Source organism: Zonotrichia leucophrys, chromosome 6, assembly GCF_028769735.1.
Source record: "Zonotrichia leucophrys gambelii isolate GWCS_2022_RI chromosome 6, RI_Zleu_2.0, whole genome shotgun sequence".
Lineage (NCBI taxonomy): Eukaryota > Metazoa > Chordata > Aves > Passeriformes > Passerellidae > Zonotrichia > Zonotrichia leucophrys.
The window spans coordinates 17,433,270-17,461,156 of record NC_088176.1 but is presented as its reverse complement, the minus strand read 5'-3'; the positions used below and the strand labels follow the sequence as shown (position 1 = coordinate 17,461,156).

Here is a 27,887-nt window from a genome sequence, read left to right as displayed (position 1 = left end):
AATCCTCAGGGCTACACACACAGAGATTTACTATCCAAGGTATGTATAAAAGGATTATAAAAGCAGATCTATAATTCACTTTGCAAAGAAAATAAGTATATGCAAGATTTTGATTATATTATTCTTAGCTCATCTGTGCAAGAATGAAGCACCTGAATACTACAGCAAATCAGAATTACCAAAAGCCTGGTCAGAAGGAAAAAGTGGTTTTTATTTTCAACTTTTTAAAGGCAATGTCTGAAAAAGCAAACATTGGATTTGATTAAGGTAATGGGTTTCTTCAAGTTCTCCTATATTTGCTTCACAAACCCAGCTTTGTGTACTGCAAGCAAGAATGTTAGAGGAAAATTAAACAAGTGAAATACTGAAAAACAAATACAAAAATATATTTGTTTAATCCTAAATTCTGTCTAAATTTTCTCATTATAAGACTAACATAGTTGCTACCAATCTTCAAATTTTGTGCTTCTCTTGTAAGCTTTAACCTTCCCCCAGGTTTTTACTAGCCTTTATAGCTGCAAGTTATGTAGGGCAGGGACAGTCTACATCATTTCTGACAGTGTTCAGGACTCATCTTTATTGCAGTTATCCTCCATGTATAAATCTAGAAGACTTAAACAGCAGATGATGAGAAGGGAAAAACAGAAAGTACAACCACCACTAAATTTGCTAAAGACAACCCCCTTATTACTAGAAGTGCCTTTTAATTAAAACACAACCCACAAAAAACAATTAAAAACCAAACAAAAGGGAAAAACCCACATCAAAAACTAAGATAGTGTCAATATCCATGACCTTTTACTGTAAAATTACTTACTCACACACCCCCCAAGATTCAAAAAACTCTTTTAACTGTTCAAGAATATCTGCTTTCTGATTATCATCTCCTGATAAAACCACAACACATTATTTAATGTTGGTATCACGAGTCTCAAGAGAATATGTAATCTTTAGAATAATTTGTATTACAGACAGAACAGGATTTCTCTGCAGGTGTGGACATCCACAGCTTAATTCTACCTGGTACATTATCCATAGTCTGCAACTTTTCTCAAGTCTCAGCAATGGTCTGTCATAGAATATTGTAGACATCACTATCCAAACACTTAAGACAAATCATCTCGGGTGATTTAAAATTAAAAGCTTGTAAAATATGTAACCTCTCCTAATTTTTGCAATTAATAGGGTATGTCTGCAATTAGCCTGACTTACAGAATGCTACACTCTTGTCATTAAAAGATGTTTTGTGAAAGTGCTGCTGTTATTATGGAGGCTCAAGAGACCAATCCCTCCTAGAGGGCAAACAGTGGACTCGTAGAAAACAACAGCCATAAATCACGCTGTCAGGTAGCAGAGAGAACAGAAGTGAAACACAGGCACATGAAGGCCATTCATTGTAAACACACCAAGGCAGAATCCTAGTCAGGATTTACTGAACCTGTAATTAATTAAAGTTTCCTTCAAGCTAAATTTTTAATAAACAAGGATTTGTGCTGACAATGAAGAAACAGAACAACACAATTTCATCAACTCACAGTACAACACTTACTAAGTCTCATTTTACTGCATTGGGTACCTTTTCAAGGTTGCCTTCACTTTAAGTGCTGTTCTTGGAATAATTCTAAATATTTTAAAACATGCTAATGGATCTAATATTGGATACAAACTCTTGAGGGTGTGGCATTTTATAATTCAGGATATTTTACAATATTTTGTAAATAAATATATTAAAATATAAAATACATATATAATGTATATATATAACATATATTTTTATGTATATATTTTATTTCTTTAATCCACAGTTTTCTTGTTTAGTTAGATTAAGTTAATTAAAATTTTAGTTTTTCACTGGAAATACACTACAATGAAATATTTCAGGTCATGCACTGTTATACTAAGTAAAAAAAAGTGTGCTTGAGAGAGACAAATCCTACTAATGCCAGATTACACAGGAGTTACCTAATTTTGAAATTTTGCACTCTGGCCTTTATCTGAGGCTAATGAATAGAGGAACATGTGAGTACAATGAGTAATTATGAACTTGGATTTCTGCTTAGCACAGTACTTCAGGCCTTTACAGTTCAGGGACAGTATTTTCTCCCAACCTTGGGTGGTAAGTTGATGGTGTTGCCTTGTCTTCACTGGAGCACAGGAGATGTACAAAGACTGGATGAATTTTAGCAAGCACCATTTCTTACAGCTAAAAGGTTCATTATTTATTCTCAGGACATATCTCTAAGTAAATGCTTTTTTCCTCTTAGTACCTCAACGTACCTACAAGTTTGTTTCTGAAGGTACAAAAACAGGAAAATTTTTTGGATTGGTGTTTACAGAAGTAAGATTTTTTTCTTTTTTTGACAGTATTTTAAAAATATTTAAGAGGACCTGAAATCGGAACTCTTATGTATTGTTATTAAAAAAAAAAAGGTAATTTTCTTAGACCAAAATGTGTATGTTAAAACCGAACTTAAAGACATAGACTAGTGACAGCTACAAAATTCACTAAACATTCAGCTATCTTTGAAGCAAGCATGAAGTCAGAGATAGTATCTAGCCACTTATCCAACCATATATCATTTGTGAATCAAAAGTGCATTCTTCAGCAGGCTTATCACCATCTCATAACCAACCATTAGGCCTGGGGATCCATAAATTCAACATATAAAACCTCTTTATTATTTCCTTGCCCCAACAAAAATCCTAAATGGCACCATGAAGAGGCTTCAAAAGAACACATTATAATTTTTAATGATGTAAAAGTTGCAATAAAAAGAGCTAAAACACTTATTACATATTTAACAAGAATGCTACTTCTTGGAGCATGATACTAATTTTATCTGAGTCTGGTTCTTAACTCAGAGCGTTTTCCTAAAACACAAGTTCCATATGCAATCATACAGGTAACTGTAAGCTCTGAAATTGACTTTTTTACGTGTAGATTATGTACTCTACTGTGAGGCTAGAAGGTCTAAAATTTTCCATGTGTAAAGTCATCTTCAAGTAGATGGTTTCACAGCTGCAAGCATCATGAACTTGACAATTACTTTCTAGGGTTGCATTGTGTGTCCTACATTTGACCAGAATAAGGGAATGCAAAGTTACACATCTACAAACAGTATGTGACTAACATCAGAAAGAATTGTTAACCTCAGTGATGCCTCTTCTAAAGATTAGGAAATTAAAAGTTCAGCCTTGAACTTAAAAAATACAGCCTTCTTCCATAAAATGTATGTTAGACATGATAACCAAAGTTCACATTGCCTCTCACATTCTATGATTTACAAATGCTCATGTGCCAACAGAAGTTTTAAAACAACGGGACAAACCATGGTAGGAGCTTAATAGCATAAGACAGCACTTCAGGACGTTTAGCCACAAATGCTATACCTTGTTCAAACTGAAAGCTGACTTCACAGGGGAAGACTATTACTTAAATCTGGTACCACCTACTGCTCCAACTTAGGACATTTATCATCCTAGAAAAGCTAAATAATCTTCTCTAACCACAAATAATAATAATTTTTAAAAAGAGCAAGTTTTACATTTCATCCAAATGCCTCAAACAAGCTCAAAAGTCTTGGAAACCCCTGCAACTTGCTACTGTGTCTTCCTTACATCATCTAAAATACCAATCTGCCTTCCCTTATAGATAGCTGAAGACCTTTAGTCATAGTCCAAGGGGTGAAATGGGAAATTTATATTTCCCTCCTTTACTGTCAAAATTTTTTACCAATGTTATTTTAGAAAAAGAATGAGTATCTCTTTTGAAGTTTTGCATATGCTAAAAACTCCAGAAATATTATAGCAGTAAGAAGTCTCAATGACTGAGCTGAAACAGGCTGACAAGATTTGCAGCCAATCTGGTGCTCACAATTCAGGCAGTTATTTCACACTATTATTGTGAAAATCCTATAACTGCTTGCAAAGAAAACCAGAACAGACTGGTAAAAAGGTAAAAATCAGAGAGCCTTTCACTTACCACATTGCTCAAAGTTCATTTGTAACACTAAAGAAGTGTCACTAACTGAAGAGCCTAGAATCAATTTATGATGAAACAATCAGAACAGATGTCTTCCCTACTCTTCACTGTCAAGTGAAATACTTCTGTGGGCACCTTTGAAGAGCTGGGAGACAGGCTCTTGCATCAATGCTTGTGCATCTTAGAAGGTACACCAGAAAATGTCTATTCACAAAATATGATTCCATATGATTCCAGCAATGTTGAAAGATTTAGTATTTGCAAAGATTTCAGGATTCCTGACAATGTTATGGGAAAAATTACATACATCCATCTCACCTAAAACATCAACTTAAATTTTATCAAATGAAACTTCAGCTGTTGTGTGTTTCTGCTATGAAACACTGTTCTGCCTTATGGGATATCTGTCATTGCTTAACCCTTTTTCTCTGAAATTCTCATCCAATATTTTTACAATTAATCTTTGTCCTTAGAAATCACCTATGCCTCTTTCACAGACTTTTACAGAACAAGCTGCAATACTTGGTTTTACCACAACCTGCTGGTCAACCACTACAGGATAAGGTAGTCCTCAAAATCCATTAAAATCTTCACTGATGATCCATTTAGTCTGGAGGACAATAATGTTCCCCCACTGGTTCAGACAATTGCCTCCTCAGAGGCTGAAATGACCTTTCTGACTCCAAAGCTGATAAAGTTCTGTTCCCCAATCCTCTCCTGGAGCTGTCCAACACAAAATTCTTCTCATTTACTTTAGGATAAACTAGGATACACAAATAGAACAGGTGAATCCTGGAATTTTCTGTTAATTCCAAACAAGCCTGTGCCACACTGAGACTACAGGTGAACAGGGAGTTGGCTTTTGGCTAAGTAAAATTAATCTCAAAGAACTTATGCAGTTTAACCACTCTTTTAATATTTATTTAATTTAACCTACTCTTTTATGTCTTATGCCAGAGTTTAAAGGCAGAATGGTCCCTGGATGAGCATTACAAAGTTAAGATATGCAAAAGTAGTCTTCTGCAATGCCATAGTTTATCAGCAGAGGGAATTGCTGTAAGATCAGAACTAAAGTATTCATAATGTATTTTGAAAAGAAATCCCAGGCAGGAGTAAATCACCTGTCCTGTATTTTATGTGACATATTTTCAGTGTACAAGTGTTACTTATGCTAATTTATTAGTAGCAAACTTTTACTGCAGGTACAGGGGAAGTAAAACAGGAAAGTTGGTTTTTTTCCTTACTTTAGCTTGCTCTTCTCTGATTAAGAGGCATCTAGGAAAAAAACGTGCATGTGGTTAAGACCTTATCAGTGACACCTGTTTAAAGCATTGTTGCAGCTCTTAGAAGATGAGATATTAGGTTCAGTTCTCTAAATCTGCTCAAAAGTGCTTACATCTTCAATTTTAAGTTGTTGAATATGCATTTGAGTGATGATAGTGGGAAGGTGAAATCTTGAAAACCTTACTATTCCTGCAGATGGAAAAATTTGAGTCAGTCTGTCAAGTCCATTAATTAAGAAACAGCCCAAAATAAGCACACATGATTTAATTTAGGAAGACATGTGACCGTGTTATTGAGGTCAACAGACTTTTAGGGCTTGAAAACACACCAAGTTAATTGAACAACAGGAAGCTATTAGCACATTAGAGTGTGCTACTCCTTTTTTGCTAGGTACTGTAACTGCATCAATTACTTCAGAATACGTTTAATCAAGTGCAATTAAGCACCACATAATCTTAATGTTATTACAAGAAATTCAATAAATATTTAAAGAGAAATTTAAAAATGCTTTGCTGAATCCTGAAAACTCATTTAAACATTTGAAATATGATGGGGAAAATAAAAATCTAAGTTTTCCTTGTTTTGTTCCTGCAAGGTACCAAAGTTTCAAACTTCAGACAAGTCAGGCTTTCCAACTTAAGCTACAGACTAAGAACATGCATATGAAGAGACTGTCAAAGAAAACTGAAAGACAGAAAGGGCAATGCTTGAAACAATGTAAACTAACAAAGTTACTCTGTCATTAAAGAAAATGAGAGTGAGCGATACCAACTGACAGCAACCAACTGAAGAGAAATTATCCATGCATGCAAAACACATTAGATATCAGATCAATGACATAGTGATGTAAAGAAATGCAATAAGAGAATTCACAAGTGCTACAAGCATTTATCTGGTGTACAAACAGTCTAGTCAAACTCCTAGCATGGACTACAGCACAAGGAAAAATCAAGCAAGAAACCTGTTACTATGTTTAATTTATTCAGGCAATACAAATTTTCATCATAATAAACATGTATTCTATGTCAACCCTCTTTTAGTCCAGTTTACTACGAAATCTATTTCGTAGATATAAAGACAATGAACTTTTTGTTCTTTTAATACATTCAGAGAAAGGGCATAAGAAGCCCTTTCCTACACAGAAGCATTAAGCAATTAAGCAACAGGGGATTTTGCTTTTTGCTAGTGACAAAAAAAAAGAAGGCCTCAAGAATTACAAAATGAACATCAATCATTACCTTACTCTTTGTATAAGAACCAGTTTCATGGAGCACAGCAACTCTAAATGGAGGCCACCAAGTGTGGAATTCTTTTACCCACTGATGCAACACAGTAGCTGGACAGACAATCACTGTTGGACCCAATCCCTGGTACCTAAAACAGAGTATTCAAGGAAAAAACCCTTGATGTGAAATAAATAATTTGCATCAAGTGGCTCATTAAAATACACACATTAAAATGACATACTTTACTGTTTAAGTGGAATATGAGAGCTATGGAAATTAATTGGCAATTTGTTTTCCTGGAAGTCTGTTTTTTAAAGGAAGATGAAGAGGGTACTGCAAAAAGAATCCACTCATTGAACAGTTAATGGATGCATCTATCAAGCTAAACAGGAATAGAAAAGCTCCAAACAATAAGGCATAAGGGAACTTCCTCCTGTGATATTACAAATCAGGTTTTAGAGACTGCTGTTTCTATAAGTGAAAAGAAATCATTAACAAGCAATAATTTTATTACTTCTATTATACAGAATGTGTAGCTAGAGTCTCACAAATGAACTTACACACAGGTGTTCTGCTTCATGTTGGTAATATACTGTACTCTCATCACCATAGTTTACTGATAAGACAAGGACTCTAAAGTGGCAGACTATATCATTCATGGATGTTGAGATCTGAGCTTGGCTCAAACTGTCTCAAAAGTTTCTCATTCATAATTTTATTACTGCTTCTGAGAATTACTAAGGAGGTATTTCTGTATATTCTGTATACGAAGTTCAGAGCTGCTCTTAAGGTTTAAGAAGGGAAAAACCCCTTGCACACCAGCCAAATAGAAAATACTACTGCCACAAATAAATACCAACAATCCTGTAAGAAATATATTAAGTACTGGTTACTAGCAGTTATTTTTCAAATATATTTACTCTTTAAAAAATGGAAAAAATGACTCTGCAAACAAAGGCAATACTTCAGTTATCATACACTGATCTGTGTCTATGTACTATCCAAGTGACACTAAATAAACAACTCAAAAAAATCTACTATCAACTCAAAAAAATATCTACTATCACAGTAGATATTCAAGATCACACACTGATAGCAATAAAGGATTTCTCAGACAACAGCAATACTCTGCTTAAAAAAAACCCAAGCCCCTTAACATCTTCAGAAACTGCTGAAAAAATAATATTCTTTATCAAAAGCTTATACATATGCAGAGAAACAACTTGGACATTGCTTATTATGAAGAAATACTATAACATAATCTTACATGGTCTAATCAAAAAACTCCCTGCAATCCAAAGGGAAGAAACAACTTGGAGACATGAAAAATAACTTCAACTATGCCATGAATCCAAATAATCACTGCTACTACTCTCAAAAACACCTACAGCAAAAAAGCCAACTTTCCCAGAACATACTAGTTTCTTACTCTTCATGGGTAGTAACAAAATACATCTGTTTATTCCTCTGGTCTGTTTTCACACAAGCTCACATGTAAGGTTCATCCAGATTTTGCCCCCCCCTCAGCTTACACAAAGAGTTCACACCTCCTTGGATCAATTTTCAGAAACTCCACTCCCTCTCTGCTTGGCTGTGTGAAAATTCTTCTGTGTCTAGTCTGACTCTACCCACTCTCCACTAGCCAACATTTCATTATTCTCCTGAGAGCTTTTATTTATTTATATAAAAGAGTCATCTAGCTTCTTCCAGTCTGAGCTGCTCCACAAAACAAAACAAATCATATACTTCTGCTTGCTACACTTGGGAGGCATCCTTCATTCTCCTAATCACTGCAACACTGCAAGATCTGCTCTGCTGCCTATCCAATTTATATTTGTTTTCCTTGAGCAAAGGTGACACTTAAAACATTCAAAACCAAAGTCTTACTAGTGCCTTGTACCAAGATGATAATACTGCCCTATTCTTACTCCAAATATATTTCCATATTGTATTCTGTCCCTTTTTCACAGCTGCATTGTACTAATAGCTTATGGTCAATGTCATATTTGGTCAATATATCCAAATCTCTTTCTTCTGGTTTATAAAGCCCAAATTCAGCCCAAATAACAACAATCCTCTATTTGTTGTTATTTAATTTGATGCAATTGGAATTGCACATAAGTTCAAATTCCTGCAACTTACTACCAAGAAAAAGCAAACTGTACTCATGCTATATTTATAAACTTTAAACACTCAAAAATGTTTTATTATAACCAAATGTTTCCAAGGACTGGCAAATCATGTTTTCAAGCTGAAACAATAACTAAACCCTAGTGAAAATAAGAAAACAGGGCAGCAAGAGCAACACACTTTTTCTGGGGCAATGGATTTTTATTTACCTAAGCACCATGGAAATTAATCTCTGCCACTCAAAGTAGAGATTGAGCTGTTTATGTTTATGTCTCAGTATCCTGAAGAGCACAGACGGGTAAATAATCAGTGTATAAACTTTCTGTCAGTTTCCCATCTGATGTTTCAAATAAATGAAGGCAAGTGTGTAGCAAAAGGTTTTTGTTACACACCAAGGTAAGGAAACCCAAGCTAGGCTGGAAGACACTGACAGCGCCGAGCACACAGCTTTGCCCCTCTTAGTGCTGGCCCTGCAGAAAGGCTGCCCAGGAAGTCTCCTGCCTATCAGGCTGCACTCATCCAAGTAGAAACAAGTTAACTAGTACAACTGCTAACCAATATTACTGCCTTCTCAGCCCAGGGCAGGAAAACACTTCACTATGAAAGATGAAGTTGTTTTGACTGTCTGCCTTACAGCATCACACACACAAAATCCGAGCAAGCTTCACCAATATATTCAACCTTGTTTCCTCCCACAGAATTACTGTCATGATGCAGTGACATGCACCAGACAAAACATGAAACTCAACACATTATCTTACATGCAGAAAGAGCACTGTAACTTAGATGGGCAAATTGATTTTGGCCCTTTCAAACTTTTATTGTAGTTTTGTGCTATTTAACAGTGTCAAGAGATGTCCCTGAAGGATTTCCATCAACTCAGTGGTCTCCCAAGTGGGGTAGGGAATATAAAATAATCTGTATAATAGCATCCTTAACCAGGCAGCCATATTAAAGTAAATCAGCTGGCCTGAATGAAGGATCTATGGAGTTTATTTTTATATTAAGACTATAGTAGAAAGAAACCAGAGAGAAAACAGGAATATTTTCTCTTTAAAGCATTATTTTACAATTTGTGTACAAGTTAAACATAATTTAAACATACCTCTACATAACGGTAATTATTTGCTTCGTACAGTACTATGATAGTTGCTAAATTTCATGCAGCTATTTACATCAGGTAAACAGGCCAACAGAAGTAGAAAACTCAAGTACTACTCATGTGTGTGTTTGCAAATCTAAGGATGCAAACAAGTATCTTGCCAGTAATACCACCTATGAAGGAGCAATTTCAAAGCATTGTTCAGTAACAAAAAAACCACAAAATACCTTGTAAGAAAGGCCATTCGCACTAGCATATGTCTTGAAACGCAGCAACAACAAAAAAACATAAGCAGATTGAAATTCCTCTGCATAAGTTACTGGTTTTACTCTTACTACTAATTTTTGGCATGGATAATTCCCTGCCCATCAGAAACTCTAACTTTCATTGCAAATCAGCTTGCTACTTCCTGTAAAACATTTACCTGGTGGCTTGCCAGAACAAATATTTTAATGTAAAATTTAATAAATGGAACTAAAGGTATTACATCTAATTTAAAATTCCATATTGTGTAAACTATTGATATTAATGTAATTGAGTTTGTAAACAATCCATTTGTGGAAGGTAACCTTAGACACTGTATTGACCCAAAATATCTAGCGTGGCTCATCTGCAAAATGAAGCATCAATGCCTGGAATTCATTAAAAGTGTTACATGTTTAATTTTTCCTGCCCTACAGCTCCATTGTCTCGTAAAATTTTTCCTTTGATGTCCCCCACTAAAAGAATTAAAGGAATATTGTAATTGAAATGTCATTAATAATTCACAGGACCCTCCTCCACCAGTAATACATCTGATGAAATATTAATTGAGCTCCACAGACTGACAGTCTGCAGAGAAGCACTTGCCTGTAATTTGAACCACGAGTCCTCATATTGCTGTAGCTCAGACCTGCCAAGAAGGCAATTATCTGAATGGTCTTGCCCAATCCCATCTCATCTCCCAGAATTCCTCCTGCCTGCTGGCAGTGCAATTCCCAAAGCCACCTAACACCTGTCTGCTGGTACCTAAAACAAGGAAAAAGAAGATGGCAAATGTTTGATAATACAGATCATAACAGAAAGTACTCATGAATTAATCATTTGGCAAGGTTCTCATACCAGTTACTGTAACATGCTGGATGTGTGTTTTACATGAGTGCTGTATTTACTAGGTCATACATTTTTGATGCACTCAGACATTACATGTGACTTTCGTTCTTTATGCAACACTAAAACATTTCTAATTAAACCGACAGTCATTGTAATTAGAGGGTATTTTATTTCATATATATTTTAAGTGCTAAAAGCAACTTTGAAAGTTACTCTTGTGAAGCATTAGCTTTTCACAAAAGACAAGATGTAAGGGTCTAGTCAATAATATTATTTGGAACATACTCCTTGAAGTGAAGGAAAAGGTTGACTTGTAAGGGGTACAGACTTCATACTCTACTACAAAAACAGATCACATCTGCCAAACCATACTTTTTTAAAACATAAATTTATTTAATAATATTTAGTCTCTTTCAATGAAGAAAAAACCCAAGACTAAGCAATAGAAACTATTGCAGTGCAGGGGATACGGCAGAGCATTATGTGAAAGCATCAGGGCAGTTTCTACTCCCAGTCCCTTCACTGGAAATAGTACAAGCAACTATGTAAAATACATTCCATTTAAAAGAAGTGGACTAAAAAACAAGATTTATGACAGCAAGCTAAAAAGGTGAAGATAAGATGCTGGGCTGAGAATCACTTTAGGACATACCTTTTTATAATAAAACAAAATAGTGAAACCAGTAGGAATAACATATCGTGTGGGGGTTAAATTGAAAAGAAAAGAAATAAATGAAAAAGCATACCTTTAAATCACTGAAAGAAATCAAACATGTTTCAGCACCTCAGTGCCTTGTAACTTACAGGAAAAAAAGGTTACTGATAATTTTCTTGATGGCATGAATTTCTGGAGTGCAGAGCACAACAAAGAGCAGAACACTTTTTAAATAGGGGTCATTCATTTTAGGTGATTTCTTGTGTGCATTTCAAAATCCTGTTTCCATCCTTGAACAAATAATATTTAGGACTACTGACAGCTAATGACACTAGTGTCTACAAAGTACTATTAAAAATCAATTTGTGATGAGTTTGGTATGGATTTAGAGAATGCTAAATGGAGACAAACAAATGGCTTGAGTAGTTAAAAAAAGATGATCAAAGAACACATCTAATGGTTCAGACATCACACTATCTGCTGGTGTCTCAAAAGCATTATGCCACGAAGCCCTTAAGAAACCCTTTTATTAGAAATTAATTCACCTTAAAATGCAGCAATCTATAAAACAACTACAAAATGGCTTGCAGGATTAGCTATAATTGGATTAAGATGCTATCATTACTACATTTTATGAAGACAAAACATCTTCTGAAAAACATTAAAGAATTGAAAATAACCCTAATTCCAGTCAGAAGGTGCTCCCCCAGACAAATGTTCAGCATGTCTCTTCAGAAGACAACCATTCAATAACTTCCTAATACAAACTGTATGTAATACTAAAAAATAATACAAGAGCTTTAAAATTAGGTTAATTTATAAACATATTTCTCCCTCTCCTTCCTTCTCCTGAGAAAGTTTTACAGTACATAATTAGGCTTGTGAAAAATTCTACTGCATGGTTATATAAAAACATGAAAGATGCAGGTGCTCTTTTTGTATGATCATATAAACATGCAATGTAACTATTCCAAAGTTAACGAAACTCCATTTTTGTGGTTATATGGAAAGATAATGAATTCTTTTCAACCTTACACTTTTATTGCACCAATTTTTATAAAGTTTTTCCTTTTTTTCCTTTTTTTTTTTTTTAATTCCAAAAATATTCTGGAACTAAATAAAAGTGCTGCTGGCCCTCCAAAATAGTTACATTGTACTGCACTGCACAGGAGCAATCATGCTGTGATGCATCAAAATTCACCACAGCAGACACCAGAGTTCAGCTGCATTGCTGCAGAGACAAAATTGTGTTCCAGATTTATCAGGGAAATCACACACTGGAAGCAAACAGTGGTGAAGGCTGTTTTCTTTTTCATAGAGAGAGCGTTCTTGCAGGCTTATGCAGATGGAAAAAGGCAATCTTTGCAGGTCTGCTGAGTTTTGTTCCACAGCAGCATCCATGTTATTCCTGATCAATATTTAGCAAAGCAGACAAGTGTGCATGGAAGAAACAGACTGTCCACTTTAACAGGCTTTCCAAAAAACAAACCTGAGGGTCTTGTATTTCCAGCATGTGCTAATTTCTTTGGAATTTAACTATGCAGGAAGATCACTTTAAGTACATGCTATACATGTCCTTGGGCCAATTTCCTTCCTTGTTTTGTACTAAACTTGCTCAGAACTCCACAGTTTAATGCCTATTGACCATGGGCTTTCCTACACTGGAGATTTCAGCATTTAAGTTACAAGTCAGACAAATCATTCATCGCAATTGATCCTTCTAACCACTTAAGAAGTTTTGCCAACTGACTCATGCTTGCAGGGATACCCTTCATTAGTGAGGCTTGCATCTTCAAGATTAATTTTTAGTGACTGCTCTATTTCATTTCCCTTCGGGTTGCTCAGACCACACATCCGTCCTCAAGATGAATATTTGTGCAGTACCTTCGCATAAACAACTGGAGACCACATATTGGCTCTGGATGGTCCCAGCAACCAAGGCATTAATTCAACCCCATTTCAGAGCTAGTGCTTTCCTTCTGAGGACTACAGGACAACAGTAATAATTTCTTTGAGGTCAAGACTAAGTGGTTCTCTTGGAAGGGTTACCACACACACCCATTATAAACCAGGGCTTTCTACTACAGTAACGTTTCAACAGACTTTGCTTTCAAGAGACGAGAAGATTTTCCTGCTGTGTGAAATGTTGCCAACAAAACTGAATTCAAGCCCATTATGCATGAAATTTAAGGGAGAGATTATGGATAAAATTAACTGGTTAGCTGCTAACTTGTAGTTGGTTTTTTTTTTTTTTGAGATGTACTTGAAAGCATCATGGGGCACTATGTTTTAAAAAACTGAAACAGAAAACACTTATGTTGAAATCTGTAATTAAGCATTAAATAACTAAAGAATGAGTTGTAGAGTGTTTTCCATCTACCAGAGGAATTAAGAATTTACTCTCTATATTTTGAAATTTTACCTGGCAAAATGTTCAAGATTATTTTATAATATGAATTACCAACAGTTACTTTGAAAAGAGTTTCAGTAGTTACTTAAAGAAAAAGTTCTCCATATTTTCTACTGGCAGACAATTTCACTCCACTCAATCAGAGAAACACCATACTTCTTGTTTTCTTTTATCACAACTTACCATCATCTTATGTTTCAAAGTAAAATTATTCTACCACTCCACACCTGAATTAGGAGCAAGCATATATCAATGAAAGAATGCATTTATACAAATAGACAAGGAGAGCTTCTCAATTCATGGTTTAGTTAATACACATTTATAATATTCACATCAGCAAGTTACCACCTTTACATAACTGCATTTTGTGCTCACAATAAATTTATTTCTTTGAAGTTTGATCCTGAAATCTTTTTTAAAGAAAGAATCCTACTGAAACAATTGAAGTAAAGTTGAGGCATCATTCACTGAAGTAAAAGTTACAGCAAAGGTCATCTGGAACTCACTATGACTATTACTACTAATATTATTAACAGCATACAATGGCATCATATTGAAATAAAGTACACAATACATACTTAAAAAGCTTTTTGAAGAGAAATCCTGGTACTTTGAAACCCTCTTCAAATTCAACATCACTTTCTTCAGAAAGTTCCTCAGCTGTTTGATGTTCTTTATCCTTCAAACGTTCTTTTTGCCACTTCCTGGAGTAACACAAGGAATCAACATTCAATTATAGCATGGAAAAGATTCTGCATGAAAATGACACTGAATTTTGATCAAGTAAAAAACCCAAAAAACCCCACATGCTCTGATGTCATGATTTAAAATAGCAATCCTTTGGAGGAGAGAATTATGCAAGTAAATGCTTGAAATGTCTGATGTATTAAAGTGTATTATAAAATGCATACATTTTATAGCTAGTTCTAATTTTCTAATTTTCTATAGACAAAATTGCTAATATAATGGAATCAACAGCTCATAGCACCAAAGAGCCTGGCAACTTTAAACTCCTAAATCTCACTCCCCTTAAAACCCCCCCTCCACCAAAGTATTGATAAAGTTTAGGTGTTCCAAAGCTATTTTATTAACTTAATTGAACACTTAAATTTAACTTCCTTCCTGTAGAGAAAAGTGAAGCACTGTATAATCTTATACAGAAGACTCAGTTGGAAACATCACCATCTTCAGGGTGACATGCTCTAAATCTGTAACACAGTCATTATTAAGAGAATGAGTTTTATGAGGTTCTGGAATTACAGTGTGATTTATGGTTTGCAGCCTCAACTTATTTGGACTCCAGGCAGCTTAGAGAATTACCCTCCTGTCCCATCATTCCCCCACTGCTGAGAAAGTACCAAAGGATCTTCAACATTGCAACAAAATGATGAACTTGTGTTTCAGTGACCTAAACCCATGTGCCTCTAAAGGTAAAGTGTACTCTAGCTGGCTGTGTACTACTCGATCAACAGCACTTCACTGACAATTTGGTGTTTGCTGGAATTCTCTCCTGGAAGTGCCATTTCCTCCAGGCACACTGAATGTGGTGGGTAAACTGACAAAATCCTACAGAAACTGGCAAAGCACACAACAGATTAAAAACATCCATAAGCTACTGTTCTGAATGCAGTGCAAGAGCAAACAATCATACACTATTTCTCATGAAAGAAAGCAGATTGTGTGAGGTTTCTAGATGAACTTTTCAGCAGTACCTTTTGAGAAAATACTTCAAGTCTGTCGTTATGGAACTAGTCATGAACTTGGTATTGTTCTATTAACTCAAAATAAACACCACCATCTCCAAATACACATAAGCTCCAACCACTGCCAAGACTGAAAGCACTGAAAAACTAAGACAACACAATGCTGGTCAGGTTTACAGAGCCAGTTCCACTGAAGCATATTTTGATCTCTTAAGTTGTCTTCAGAAGCAAAAATAATGATGGGGGAAAAATAGCATATCCAGGGAGAAAAATAGATGAACAAAAACCAGCCAACAGTTTGCTGTTTAAAACTGATGATTGGCTAATGTTTATACAGGATTCTTCTTATTTCATTACATGAAATCATGAATCCAGCTAAGTTGTAAAAAAGAACTTACTAAAAACACATAAAGTGTCAGTGTTTTCCTCTTTTATAAACCTATCCTAACAGGAATGGAAATCTCTATCTTAGAGTAGCAGTCTGCTAAATTACAAAATTACACTCATGGTCTGCAGTCTAGCAGGCTGATATGATACCTTCTAAAGTCATATCATAAGAATGCATCTATGTTTCTTTCAGTACTACAACGTTATGCTATCAGGTACAGGGGGTCTTAATTTTGAGTTCCAGAAAAAGAAATTCAAATCGACACATGCTGAGAGTCACTGCTTCAGATTGCATCACTGCTGGAACTGAGACATGCCACAACTTGATTCTTTCATCTGACTGGGTTATGACAGGACTCAAACCAAGGAAGGAATTTCCTACTTACCATACTAAAATCAAAACAACTACAGATTACACAGCTTATCAAGAGACATGTAGGTAAACAATCCATACTAAACCCAAGCAGGGCAATAATTTGTACAAGAATTTGCCATTAATTTTGTACTCCAACACGAATCACCGCCAGCCAGCACAGAAGCAGCAGCCTCCCCTGGGAAGGAGCAGATTGCCCTCTAGTGTGCATTGGGAAAAGCGATCCAGAAATAACTAAGAGGAAACTACAAGGTTAACTCGAAGCTGTCCAGCAATTTAGGCACTTCACCTCCATATAGCTAGTACATTTTCTTCAAGAAGTGTGATCGACATTGAGATTTCTCCTAAAATTATACATGGAAAATATATAGAATTTGAACTAATAAACTCTGTACTTAATTTTCCTGAAAAATATTTCCATTTTACATGCTCTGTTACTTCACTGAAGTATTACATCTCCCAAATATCTAGAAGTTTTTAGCCATCAATTACCAGTTTCTGAAATAACAGCAACTTGTTATCACAAAAAACTTTCAAAGTTTGAAGAAGCTATTCAGTTTCTGGAAGGCTGTGAACTTAATTTAACACACACCATTAAGATATTCTACACTGAAACATCATTATTTTATAAAGAAAAGTGTATATATCCAAATGGCTGAAGCCATGGGAGGACAAACACTATTTCCAGGACCAGGTCAGTCTATTGGCAAATCTGGTCTTGTATCTTTCCCTGGAAGTCAGACTTTGGAGTGAGAAATAGTGGTCATCATCTTTGACTTAAATACACAGTAACTTACTGCTCATTTGGTCAATATATTCCTTACAGACATCAGTTCAACATCATTAGTATGCCTAAACTATCAGAAAATACAGGTTTTACTGTATTACCAAGGTCTCTTTAAAACAGAAGCATGACCTTTAAGAAATCTATCTTATATTGTCCATTGTCACTGACATAAATGTAATTTTATCCCTGAAAGTGAAGTATGAAAACCATATATCATACAATTAAATTTCTTCTTAATATAGGAATGTATTCAGATACTAAGCCCATTTCACACTTATTGCAATACCCTAGAAAGAAATTTTGCACCCAAAACAGTAATGAGCACAATTTAAGTTTTTTGTTGTTTTTTTTAAAATGCAGTCAGGAACCAAGCTGAGTATTTAATATAGTTTGCATTTGTGAAGCACAATATGTTTTATATTTTATACAGCTAAGAATCCCTTACAGATTATTCTAATTTGCTAAATTGAGGCATTCAGTATTGCTTTTTTGATCTAACTTTTTATGGTCTGTATGGGTGGATTTAATTGGTATGTCCTAACAGATGAAATACACGCACTTAGTACCACAAGCCTCCATAAGTAAATTAAGACTGATGTAGACAATTACACACTTGAGTTTAGAATGAAAGGTGTACTCAGTGAGTGAGAGAAAATATATCTTCATTTGTGTCCTGGCTTTGTCACTTTAAAGAGCAGTAAGAATGCTTTAAGAAAGTATCTTTCAGGAAAGGTAATATTTAATCCTTTTTTAACTTAGAACTTTGAAACACAGAGAGATTCAATAACTCAGATACATCAAAGAAAGCTAGCACATGAAAACTGATCTATGAAAACCAATTTAATTTGACACAATTTTTTTCTTTATGAATCAACTGCTTTGTGTACTGGCAGTCAAAATTTCCTGCTACTCAACTACTTGGATATCACTTGAGAGACAAGAAAAGAAGCAGCTTCCCAACCTTTCCTCTGCGCACTTGACAGCAATAGAAGTCAAACAATTGTACTTAAAAAACTATACAGAATACACAAGAAAACACAGATACAGTACTGATCTCCCATAATATGACTTGTAATTCCTTCCTTGAAGCAGCAGACAGATACATACTGGCAACTGGTATGGGAAGAATGTACTTCAGACTGCTAAGGTTTATTAATAATGACTCCAAGCTCTTACTTTATACTGACACCATCCTGATGTCAATAATGTAATGCATTAACTACACATAAGCAGACAGAATACTTTATACTTATGCTTGGAATTTTAATATATGTAAAGAAAAACTTTAAGTAATATAAACAAAATCTTGATACTTTGTGGTTTCCACATCTGCAAAGCTTGAGAATCATAAAAAACAAAAGTAGCAGTTTTCTTGTTGAGAAAAGAAACAAAAAAGTTTTATTTCCTACATATTTTACAGGCATTCAAGGTTACTATTGTTTTGTGCTTCTTGGTAAAAGAAGTTAAAAAACAGGTTCATTTTCATTCTTTCCACAATCTTCAAATAAACTGACTGACTGCCCTGGTGGGGGAGTGAGTGAGTGGCTGTGTGGGGCCAGGCTGCTGGCTGGGGTTAATCCACGACATCTGAGCATTCATCTGGGCAGGAGGGAACAGGTTTTGATCTCTCAATATACCTGTTGATGGAGATAACTCTCTGAGATATTCCAGTACCATCATAGAGACTGACTACCTAAGCCTCTGGGTTCAGTTGATAATAGCCAGTATGGATAGCTGGGAAAGACAATACACTAATTTTCAGTGAATATTTGAATTACCTATGACAGTATCCTATTTACCTTACTCTCATAACCCTGATGTTCCCTGGTACCGTTCACTATTCTAGCAAGCTATGAATTCACCTTAGGCACAGACCTTTCAGAAGAGAGCATTTTGTTCATCTGCATGTCTACATGCAAGTCAGAAACATGGCTCCAGTAACACTAACTAGGGAAAGGCAAGATCCGCACAAGGGAAAAACCCTGAAATTCCTGAGAGCCTCAGCTGACTTTGCATAGCTAAATTTTACTTTTTCATGTTCCATTGCTCACACCTTGCTTTGAGTGACTAGGCCAATCTCTGGAAGCAGTCTTTAGAAGGACAGGCTGCTCTCCTGCCTGACATTTCCTACAGACAGCAGCTCCTATTCTGACAACAGCCTCTTGTTCTAGAGATGCTCTGCAGTCATGCAGTTAGCTAATTATCCTGCTTTAACAACATCAATGTAGTTTCCCCTTGACACAGACCAATCTCTTGAAGTCCCATCTCTGAAAAGTTTTAATGTTAAGGAAACTCATTTTCAGTCTCTAAGAGTGTAGGACTGAATTCATTGCCAAGCACAAGACGAGATGTTCAGAAGAATAAAGTAATCCTGAAGGACTTTCCTCTGCCTCTCTCACGGGTAAAATATACCATAATCTCACCCATTCATTTGCATTCAAAAGTAAAACTGACATGAAACAAGATACAAATGTAAGCAAATGACAGCATTTCTATAGCATTCTTAATATGTTTCTTAATTCACTACATTTTATTTTCTCATGGCATTTCCCATAATGAAGATTACCTGGGGGTGTCAGCATAAAAACATCAATGTGGACAGCTGCAGCTTAACAGCCACAATAACTGTAGCTATGAAATTTTTAAGAGATGTAGTGTTTTGGTAGCAATTACAGTTATTGATATTTCTAAAATTCATTTAGGCTTTTATTGTAACTTCAGTAACCAAAAGAAATGTAGTCTATGATATGACTTTGCTAAGGATAAATTGTCACAATCTTCACGTTATTAAAAAATGTTTTTGAATGAATTTAAACTGTGAGTCATATTAAAACTTTCAATCAAAATAAATTACTCTTGATGAAAACACTGAATTAAAAATGATTTAATATTGGTCTACTTTAAATGTGAAGAATACAGTTTTATTCAATAAACCAGTAAATATTTTACTGATTAAGAACAATTACATTTGTTAATGCATCCCATAGAAAATATAATTTTTTGACCCTTTGGACATTGTTCAGATTAGCCTCTTGCCAAAATTTCTCTTCAAGAGCAGTAAACTATGCCTTACTTTTGAAAAGCCACATCTTGGGTTTGCCAACCTATTGCATTACTATCAGTTCCTAATCTGCCTTTGTAACCTAGGATGTGAAAGTGAAGTTGGGCTCTTCCTACATGAGAGTTTCTCCAACTGAGAGCATTTCTGCCACCAGAAGATACGTCTTCCTCCACAGCAACCCAGGCTCTTACTACAGGGCAGATGGTGCTTATACCTCTACTTCTTGATATTCTCTGACACAGGACCATTTAAATCCATAAGATTTTATATTTCCACAGAAGTGTAAAATTTGAGCTTCCCAAGCATTAACCAAGTTCCTATGCTAGGCTTTCTCACTACATCAACCACTCTTCACTGACTGTCCTAATACATGTTCTTCCTCTCACTCTAAAGGAGCTGTTTTCAAGTTCCATGATTTTCTAGAGGACTGTGTAACTACCTGAAGGATGTTCAGTAAAGGTACCTAATTAAAAGTACACATGCCATCAACAAGCTAAAGTTTATTATATGAAGCTCAACCCTTATACTAGAAAAGAGACAACACGCCTGTGATCACCCACACATAGGTTATACATATTTCATAAATCACAGATTACCACAGGTGATCCACAAATAAGGACCTATAACAACAAGAAAAGTTCAACAGCAAAGTTGTTTTAATTAAGCTCCATGTTTGAATCCTTCTGGAAGGCTATCTATAATCTTTCTGACTACCTCATTTCCCTTACTTCAACACACTCCCTAGCACTCTATTATAGCTATTGTCCTTTGCATGTCCAACATACTAATTTATTATTATTAATAAAAATGTCTAGGACTAACCTTAGTCTCTGTTTATAATAGTCCACATCTCCATCATCTCTCCATCGTCTCACTTTGTGCTTCCCTGGTGTATGCTCCTCTTCCTCAGAGCTTGGAACATAATCAGCATCATTTTTAGCTTCTTCAAAACTCTTCTTTACCCTTTTTCTTGATAAACTCTTAAGTTCATAATCAGAATCATTCTCAGCAAGAGAAGATGCCTGCTCTTCTTCCTCTTCTGCTGCTTCTGGATCCAAGAGCTCCTCATCAGGTACGTACTCAGACTCCCCACTATCATCCTCTTGCTCAAGCCTGCACTTCTTGGCCTCAAGGTATTTCTGTTCCTTTGGAATCCTGGCCTTGGAATGAATCTGAAGGGCGTGCTTCTGAAGCTCTCTCAAGTGTTTTTTTAAACGCTTATCTGTTTTTGAGAGGGCTTTACCACTTTTCTCCTTTGTGGCAGCTGCAGGAGCCACACACTGAACATTTTTGGCTTGTGCTTTCTTCTTTGCTCCCTTGTGACGGGATAACTTCTTTCTTTCAGAGGACAATTTAGCCTGGTCTGCTAAGTACTTCTCAAAATCAGATGTTTCATTTAGCCTTAACTGTCGTGCCTTCCTCTCTGGCTTCTGAGGTATTTTAGTTCCAAATGGAGTCATCTGACCAGTTCGGATGAGCTCTGCCCACTCTGTTTCCTGAGCAGGCATAAGCATGCTGCCAAGGGATGATGGACCAGGTTCTGCAACAAAAGTCAGAACAAAGAGCATGCCTTTAAGACCTTCTGTGTAGCTAAAACACAGGAACAAGGGTGTTACACATACTATCAAAATGCAAATATTTCTGAGACAACACTCAGCAGCGAGAGCTACCATAAAATTACAATTCAAATGATACACGAACTCTAATGTACCACCTATGTTGTCAACTGTCAATATATCATGTTCAGAACAAGAAACCACTGTGTTCCCATCTGCAGCAACACTGCCCACTTCAATTTTATTATTGATTTTTCAGTCCTACTCAAAAGCTTGAAATTTGACACTTTGATTACCACACAACGGACAAAAATGTCACAAAACATAGATTGCCCTACCATATGCTTCAAAAAAACCCAACGAGAAAACAACAAACAATAAAACGAAACCAAAAAACCCAAAATCTGTTTTCCTAGCCTACAATACTAATATGAAGATGATGGCTTTTAAAGTCAGATTGGCTGCACAGCACTCTGCCATAAAAGAGCACTTTTAGGTGCACTTACTATACACAAACTGTAACGGCTGTTTGAAACCAAAGAAAAAGAAAAGCTCTTGAATTCAGGAAGCTGAAGGGGAATTCTGCCCTGAAATCTATTACTAGGACCCAGAATTTCAAAATAAGTCTATGAGGATTGCCAGCACAGCTTTAAATGTCCCATTTTAAAGCACTGCATCTATCTTATGTCTAATGAGTAATGACAGTGCGCCAGGCGTGCAAACCCCTCCATCTCCACCCCTTCCTACTGGAACTGCTCCATTTCTTCTGCTGGGCTCCATTCACTTCTTAGTTACATTTCAACACACTGGGTGCCTGAGTTTTGCTGCATGAGCCCTCCAAAGAAAATAGGATTTAATATGCTTTTCTACTGAGAAAAGTTAATGGAGGCTTTGACTCCTTTAAGTGTTGTTGAATCAGGAGAGAAGCATGAGCTGTACAAGATGGGAATCTACTCCAGCCACATGTGCAAGGGTCAAACAGCACAAAAAGTTTTTTCACCTCTGCAAATAATAATATAACCCACAGGTGATGCGCAGACACAAATGGGACCCAAACTTGCCCTGCAGAATGCTGCAGGTTATTTACTGTGGCCAAGGTTAGCTTGCAGAGAGCAGGGAGAAAGAACACCTAGCAAAACACTAAGGCAACATATATTCTGGAAGTAAACTTACTTTTAATTTTAAAAATCACACTGCAGCCTGAGAAGAAGAGCACTTCCCTCTTCCATTTCTAGTGATACTTCCCAACAGAAAGAAAAACCAATTTTGTTAATGCTGATTGATAGCATTCAGCATATAAAATGTAATTCAATCATGATGTTAGTCATCTTTATCAAATTAGCTGTGAAAAAAAATGTTAGGATTTCCAATTTATTAAGCCCAATACTCTAATGTGCCTCAGCCATCCCTACACAGCTGAACACAGATTAACATCCATTTTTTAAAACTTCCCACATGAATATGCCAAGATTTGCAAATCTGCAGGTGTACAGAATATGTGTTCTTAACTCTCTTTGAGTGCCAACCACTGAAATTTATTTCCTTACAAATATCTTACAAAATAGCTTCAAACAGAAAAAAGGCATTACAAAGTAGAACAGAACTTTCAGCCTTTTCCTACACATACCTTCATCTTCCTCATATTCAATCTCATTTGCTTCATCAGCAAAGTCTGTTAAACCAAGTATTCCTTGAAGACGTTTTTGTTTTGCTTTTATCTTCTTCAGCTGTTGCTCCTTTCAACAAGAATTAAGTAATTTAATTTTTAGTCTGCTTTATAAATTTGCTAACCTTTTAAACAACACCTAAATCAATATATTTGCAGTAGTTTCGAGCAGAATCTCATATTCAAATATTTACAGTATCACACGTGAGAAAAAAAGTGCAAAAAAAGCATCACCAAAATACCACAGGGCTCCAACCTACAGGAAACAATTTTGGGTGTATGATTATCTTACCATATGTGTATAGTAAGATCAAGCTGTTTACATACACAAAATTCATGTGCACACTGCACTTTTATCTACATTTCTTAAGGTCATTTTACGTGTTGATTCCAGTGAAGGAAGCCCATCAAAGCAGATTGCTGAGATACAGAGAACACCAAGAGATTTGCTCATGATTGCAAGACTGAGTTCACAACTACCAAGCCACAAATAAGAGCTGTAAGATTTATTCATCATCCCAGAAGTTTTGGATTTTTTTTTACAAAGGAACTGAAATTGTAAATCAGTCCAACATCCTGATAGGTGTTTGTACATGATTAGTTCAAGAGTGGTCACGGTTAATTTAACAGCAAAAAATAAAAAGTGAAATGACTTCAAAAGATCAATGTTACAGACTATGTAAGGAATATAGTTTATTACTGCTATGAAAATCCTTCTTAGTTAAAAAATTCCTCTGTTACACCTTTTTTTCTGATTGTAATATCAAGAGTGTATGTAGTTGTGATGGTATGGCTCCTTGTTGTTGCTAACTTTCCTTTGTGAAACAAAACATTCCAACAAGTAAAACAAAGATAGAGACAATGTAACCTTCACATTTGTAACTCCATGCTTTGGAAGTATTTCCTTACCAAGAAAGGCACATACTTCAGTAAAAATCAATTCCATTGCAAAATTCAGGTTATTAGGACCACTTTTATGGCTTAGGATTTTGCAAAGATTTTTTGTTTCACTTCAAAGATGGTTAAAAACAAACTTGCAAGGAGGTCTGAATTTCCCCTGCAACTAACACGTGTGCAAATCTCTTCAAGCAGTATGAAAACAGGCAGAATAATGATCATTCTTTAACGGTAAATCTGGTTCAATACATTTCTTCCTACTATTTCCAGCTGCTTTTTTCTAGTCCTTTACACTGCTCTGTACTGGCCCATCACTTTCTTAATTGGTTAAATTATAAGCACGGTATTATCCAGGTTTCTGAAATTATCAAGGTTAAAAAACTGCAAGTGAGTGAGTCAGTGGCAAATGACCTGAGACTGGCCTTCTGAGGGCAAAGGACAGCAGTGTCAGAGTCAGGTTTATCATCAAAGAAAGTATTAGGGTGAACTTCCAGCAGACAATGAGCTGATCAAGGTGCTACACTCCTGAGTAGTAGAAGTTTCTCTTTTTTCAAATCTCTTTCCTATTCACAGCTGTAAAGGTCTATTGCCTACATTACCCTGATGCCAGCTGGATTGCTTTACAACTCCCTCTCTGCTCTGCCAGAAAAAAGCTGCAGCAGTTTCTGCCAAGGCAATGAGTTAAAGGGGCTCACATGGAGAAACTGTGTACCGACAAGATACAGATAATGAAAGAGGGTTAAGGAAAAGAACACAGGGAAGGAACAACCATGAGACCTGAGATTTAGTTAAACTACTAAATCATGCCCTAACAAGGCTTGGTCAATTCTTCAAATATTACTATGAGGGTTTTAATTAATTTAATGCAAATCAATCTTCTGAACTGGAAGACCAGAACTTCAGTTTCATATCTTGTTCCAAAACTCAGATTAAAAAAAATTCAGCACTTTAAATTCTTTAAATTAGTATGAAATCATCTCAAAGGAAAGGAACAGCAATTCTAGACTGACTCTGAACCATATAATTAAGAATTACATAACAAAAGGCAAACCTTAAGACAAAGTACAATCTCCGTATTGTCAACAGGAAATTACTGTAATCCAATTACCTTGTTATATTTTTGCCGTTTCACAGAATCTAGTTTTCTGTTAACATTTTTGTTGTCAGCAGCTTGAGGTGAAAGTTCCTCAATAATTTTATTTATATGTCTCAGAGATGTTGTACATGATCTGAAAAAAATAATAAGATTGCAATGACTTGGTTAATTCTAGAAAGAAAAAAAAGCACTCTCTCGATTCTGACAATTTAAAAATTCCAGGAGATTTAACATAAGACTTAAAAAGGTCTAAAGGCAAGGTTCTGAATAAGCATAATATATTTAAACAACACTGGAAAGACTAATACTTAAAGTTGTAGATAATAAAATATGTTTAAACTACATTTTGATAATAGTAAAATGTGAACTGACAACCACTGTAGTATTTAGTACTCAAAAGTTACAAGTCTGATGATGACAAGCAAGAGTGGTTATTTTCATTATTCAAGGTAAACAAAACAACCCAAAACTGAAACGGTTTTAATGGTTTGATGCCATTATATAAGGAAATCTGTATTTTTTACCTTTCATGCAAAAAGTAGATTACAAGACAAAAATGCAATTTCATGAGACAGACTAGTTCAAAGAATTAAGAGCATGTCAACATTAAACTTCTGCTACCCACACACTCTCATTTTTCATGTTTCCATATAAAATATGAAATTTAATTAGAACTACATACTACAACCTAATGTTTCTGCTGTTGAATTCATTTGCAAGGAAGAAGGAAGTGTCCCACCATCAAAAGCAAGAAACCTAGGTTTGTTAATTCATATATCAGAATACTTCATAAGGATACACAAATGAGAACCTCAAGGCATGAAGAAAAAAAGTCCAAGACAATTGATGACAAGACCTGCAAAGCAGCTGTTACTCCCCCTGTATGCAAAGGAAAGCAGTAAGGAAGTCTCCTCCGCTGCCAGGGAGGAAATTTTTGGGCCACATTTACTTCCAGTTCTAATCTGAATTCTACCACAGTTATCCTTCCTAGGAGATATATTCTACCAGCAATTACTGCCATCCTCACTTCTCCATTCTCTTTCAACATTTTTGAACCATCCCCTTTCTTACTCTCCAGTTGTGCTGCTTGCAGTACAGCATCCTCCTGCACATCACCTAATTTTGGCTCTTGCTTCCTTGGCCCTGGAGTCTCTTGACACTCTCTTCTTCCACAAAACTTAAACTAACAGGATTTTGTAATTTACACAGGATTTAACTTCAAACATTTTTATTTTAATTTTTCTGCTTAAATTTGTGTGTATATTATAGAGTAATGCAGCTTCTACCATGAACTTTGTGCCAACTACTAAAAACACACTTCTTGCCTTATTTTTTCTCTTGTCATGTATTCACTGTGCCACAGGACTTTAAGTAATTATATTATCCTTTACTCATGTCAGCTTTGTTAGTCCCTCTGCTCAAAGTCAGCTACACCTGTTAATTTTATCAAAATTCAATTTTCAGATTCTCACATTACATTTTATGCAGACAAGATTCTTCAAATCTGCATAAATCATTTGCATTCTCTCATGTAAATCTTGTTTTGCGACTTGGAGGGAAAGGTGAAAATAGAGGGACAAGAAAAATCATAGGATGCTTCTGAAAGAAAAAGGGAAAATATAAACTAATTAACAGTGCTGTGCATCACTCTTTCAATAACAGCATACTTTAATTGTAATGATTATGCTGCTCCATTCTTTCTCTCAGTAACACCTTACTCATTATGTTCTTCTGCTCCACAACACTTGAAATTAGATTTCAGTGCTGCAAATTTATTTAACTTCACACCTCCATACCGAAGATAGAAAATTAATGAAGTACATAAAATTGAGACCTACAGCACTCTTGAGAACTAAAAAAATACCATTAATGCAATACAGTGAAGCATTCACAGGTAGAGTAATTCACCTGCAACAGTTCACATGGTAACTCTAAAATGAGACAGGAAATAGAAAGGGAGATCAAAATTTGAAAGATTATTGGGTCCTATTCCTCAAAGTCTTCTACTATCAATAGTATCAATGTTTCTTAAGCATTTGATTCCTTTAAGGTATCATTAAGCACTCCTTACAAACACTTGTGACTGTTGTTTTGGTTGTAGGACATTCATGAGATGGAGTCATCCAAGTTATAGAAGGAACATAACTCAAAGCAGATGACCCCATAAAACATACAGAATTGAGGAAGCGACACTTTTTCTGACTGTAACTTTGAATAACAGAGTATAATGCCATTCTCCACTGCCCAGAAAACAGATGCATCCTGGTGAGGTATGAGACAAAGCAGAAAAAGAAGGTGCACTCTACCCTGCTGCTTTGATGCATGACTAGATTAGTCAAATAAGAGCAATGAAGCACTGTCTAATGTGAAAAATATTTTCTTTATTTTTAAAAGGTGACTCCAAAGAGTATGTGTAATCAAGTACTTTCAAAACATCTTTTCCTCTTTAAGATTTTAAAAACAGGAGACACCAAGTCCCA

The 27,887-nt window shown here is 35.6% G+C and overlaps 1 protein-coding gene across 5 annotated transcripts in view; it reads right to left on the bottom strand.

The window, feature by feature from the left end:
• Positions 1–27,887, bottom strand: part of ERCC6 (ERCC excision repair 6, chromatin remodeling factor) — a 44,060-nt gene that overhangs the window by 14,787 nt on the left and 1,386 nt on the right. For all 5 annotated transcript variants that reach the window (XM_064716891.1, XM_064716889.1, XM_064716892.1 and 2 more), the window contains 6 exons: positions 25,420–25,540; positions 23,376–23,484; positions 21,015–21,732; positions 14,460–14,585; positions 10,574–10,732; positions 6,505–6,640 (listed from right to left, as the gene is read on the bottom strand). In XM_064716891.1, the coding sequence (XP_064572961.1) occupies positions 6,505–6,640; positions 10,574–10,732; positions 14,460–14,585; positions 21,015–21,732; positions 23,376–23,484; positions 25,420–25,540 (1,369 nt within the window). The remainder of the gene's footprint in view (positions 1–6,504; positions 6,641–10,573; positions 10,733–14,459; positions 14,586–21,014; positions 21,733–23,375; positions 23,485–25,419; positions 25,541–27,887) is intronic.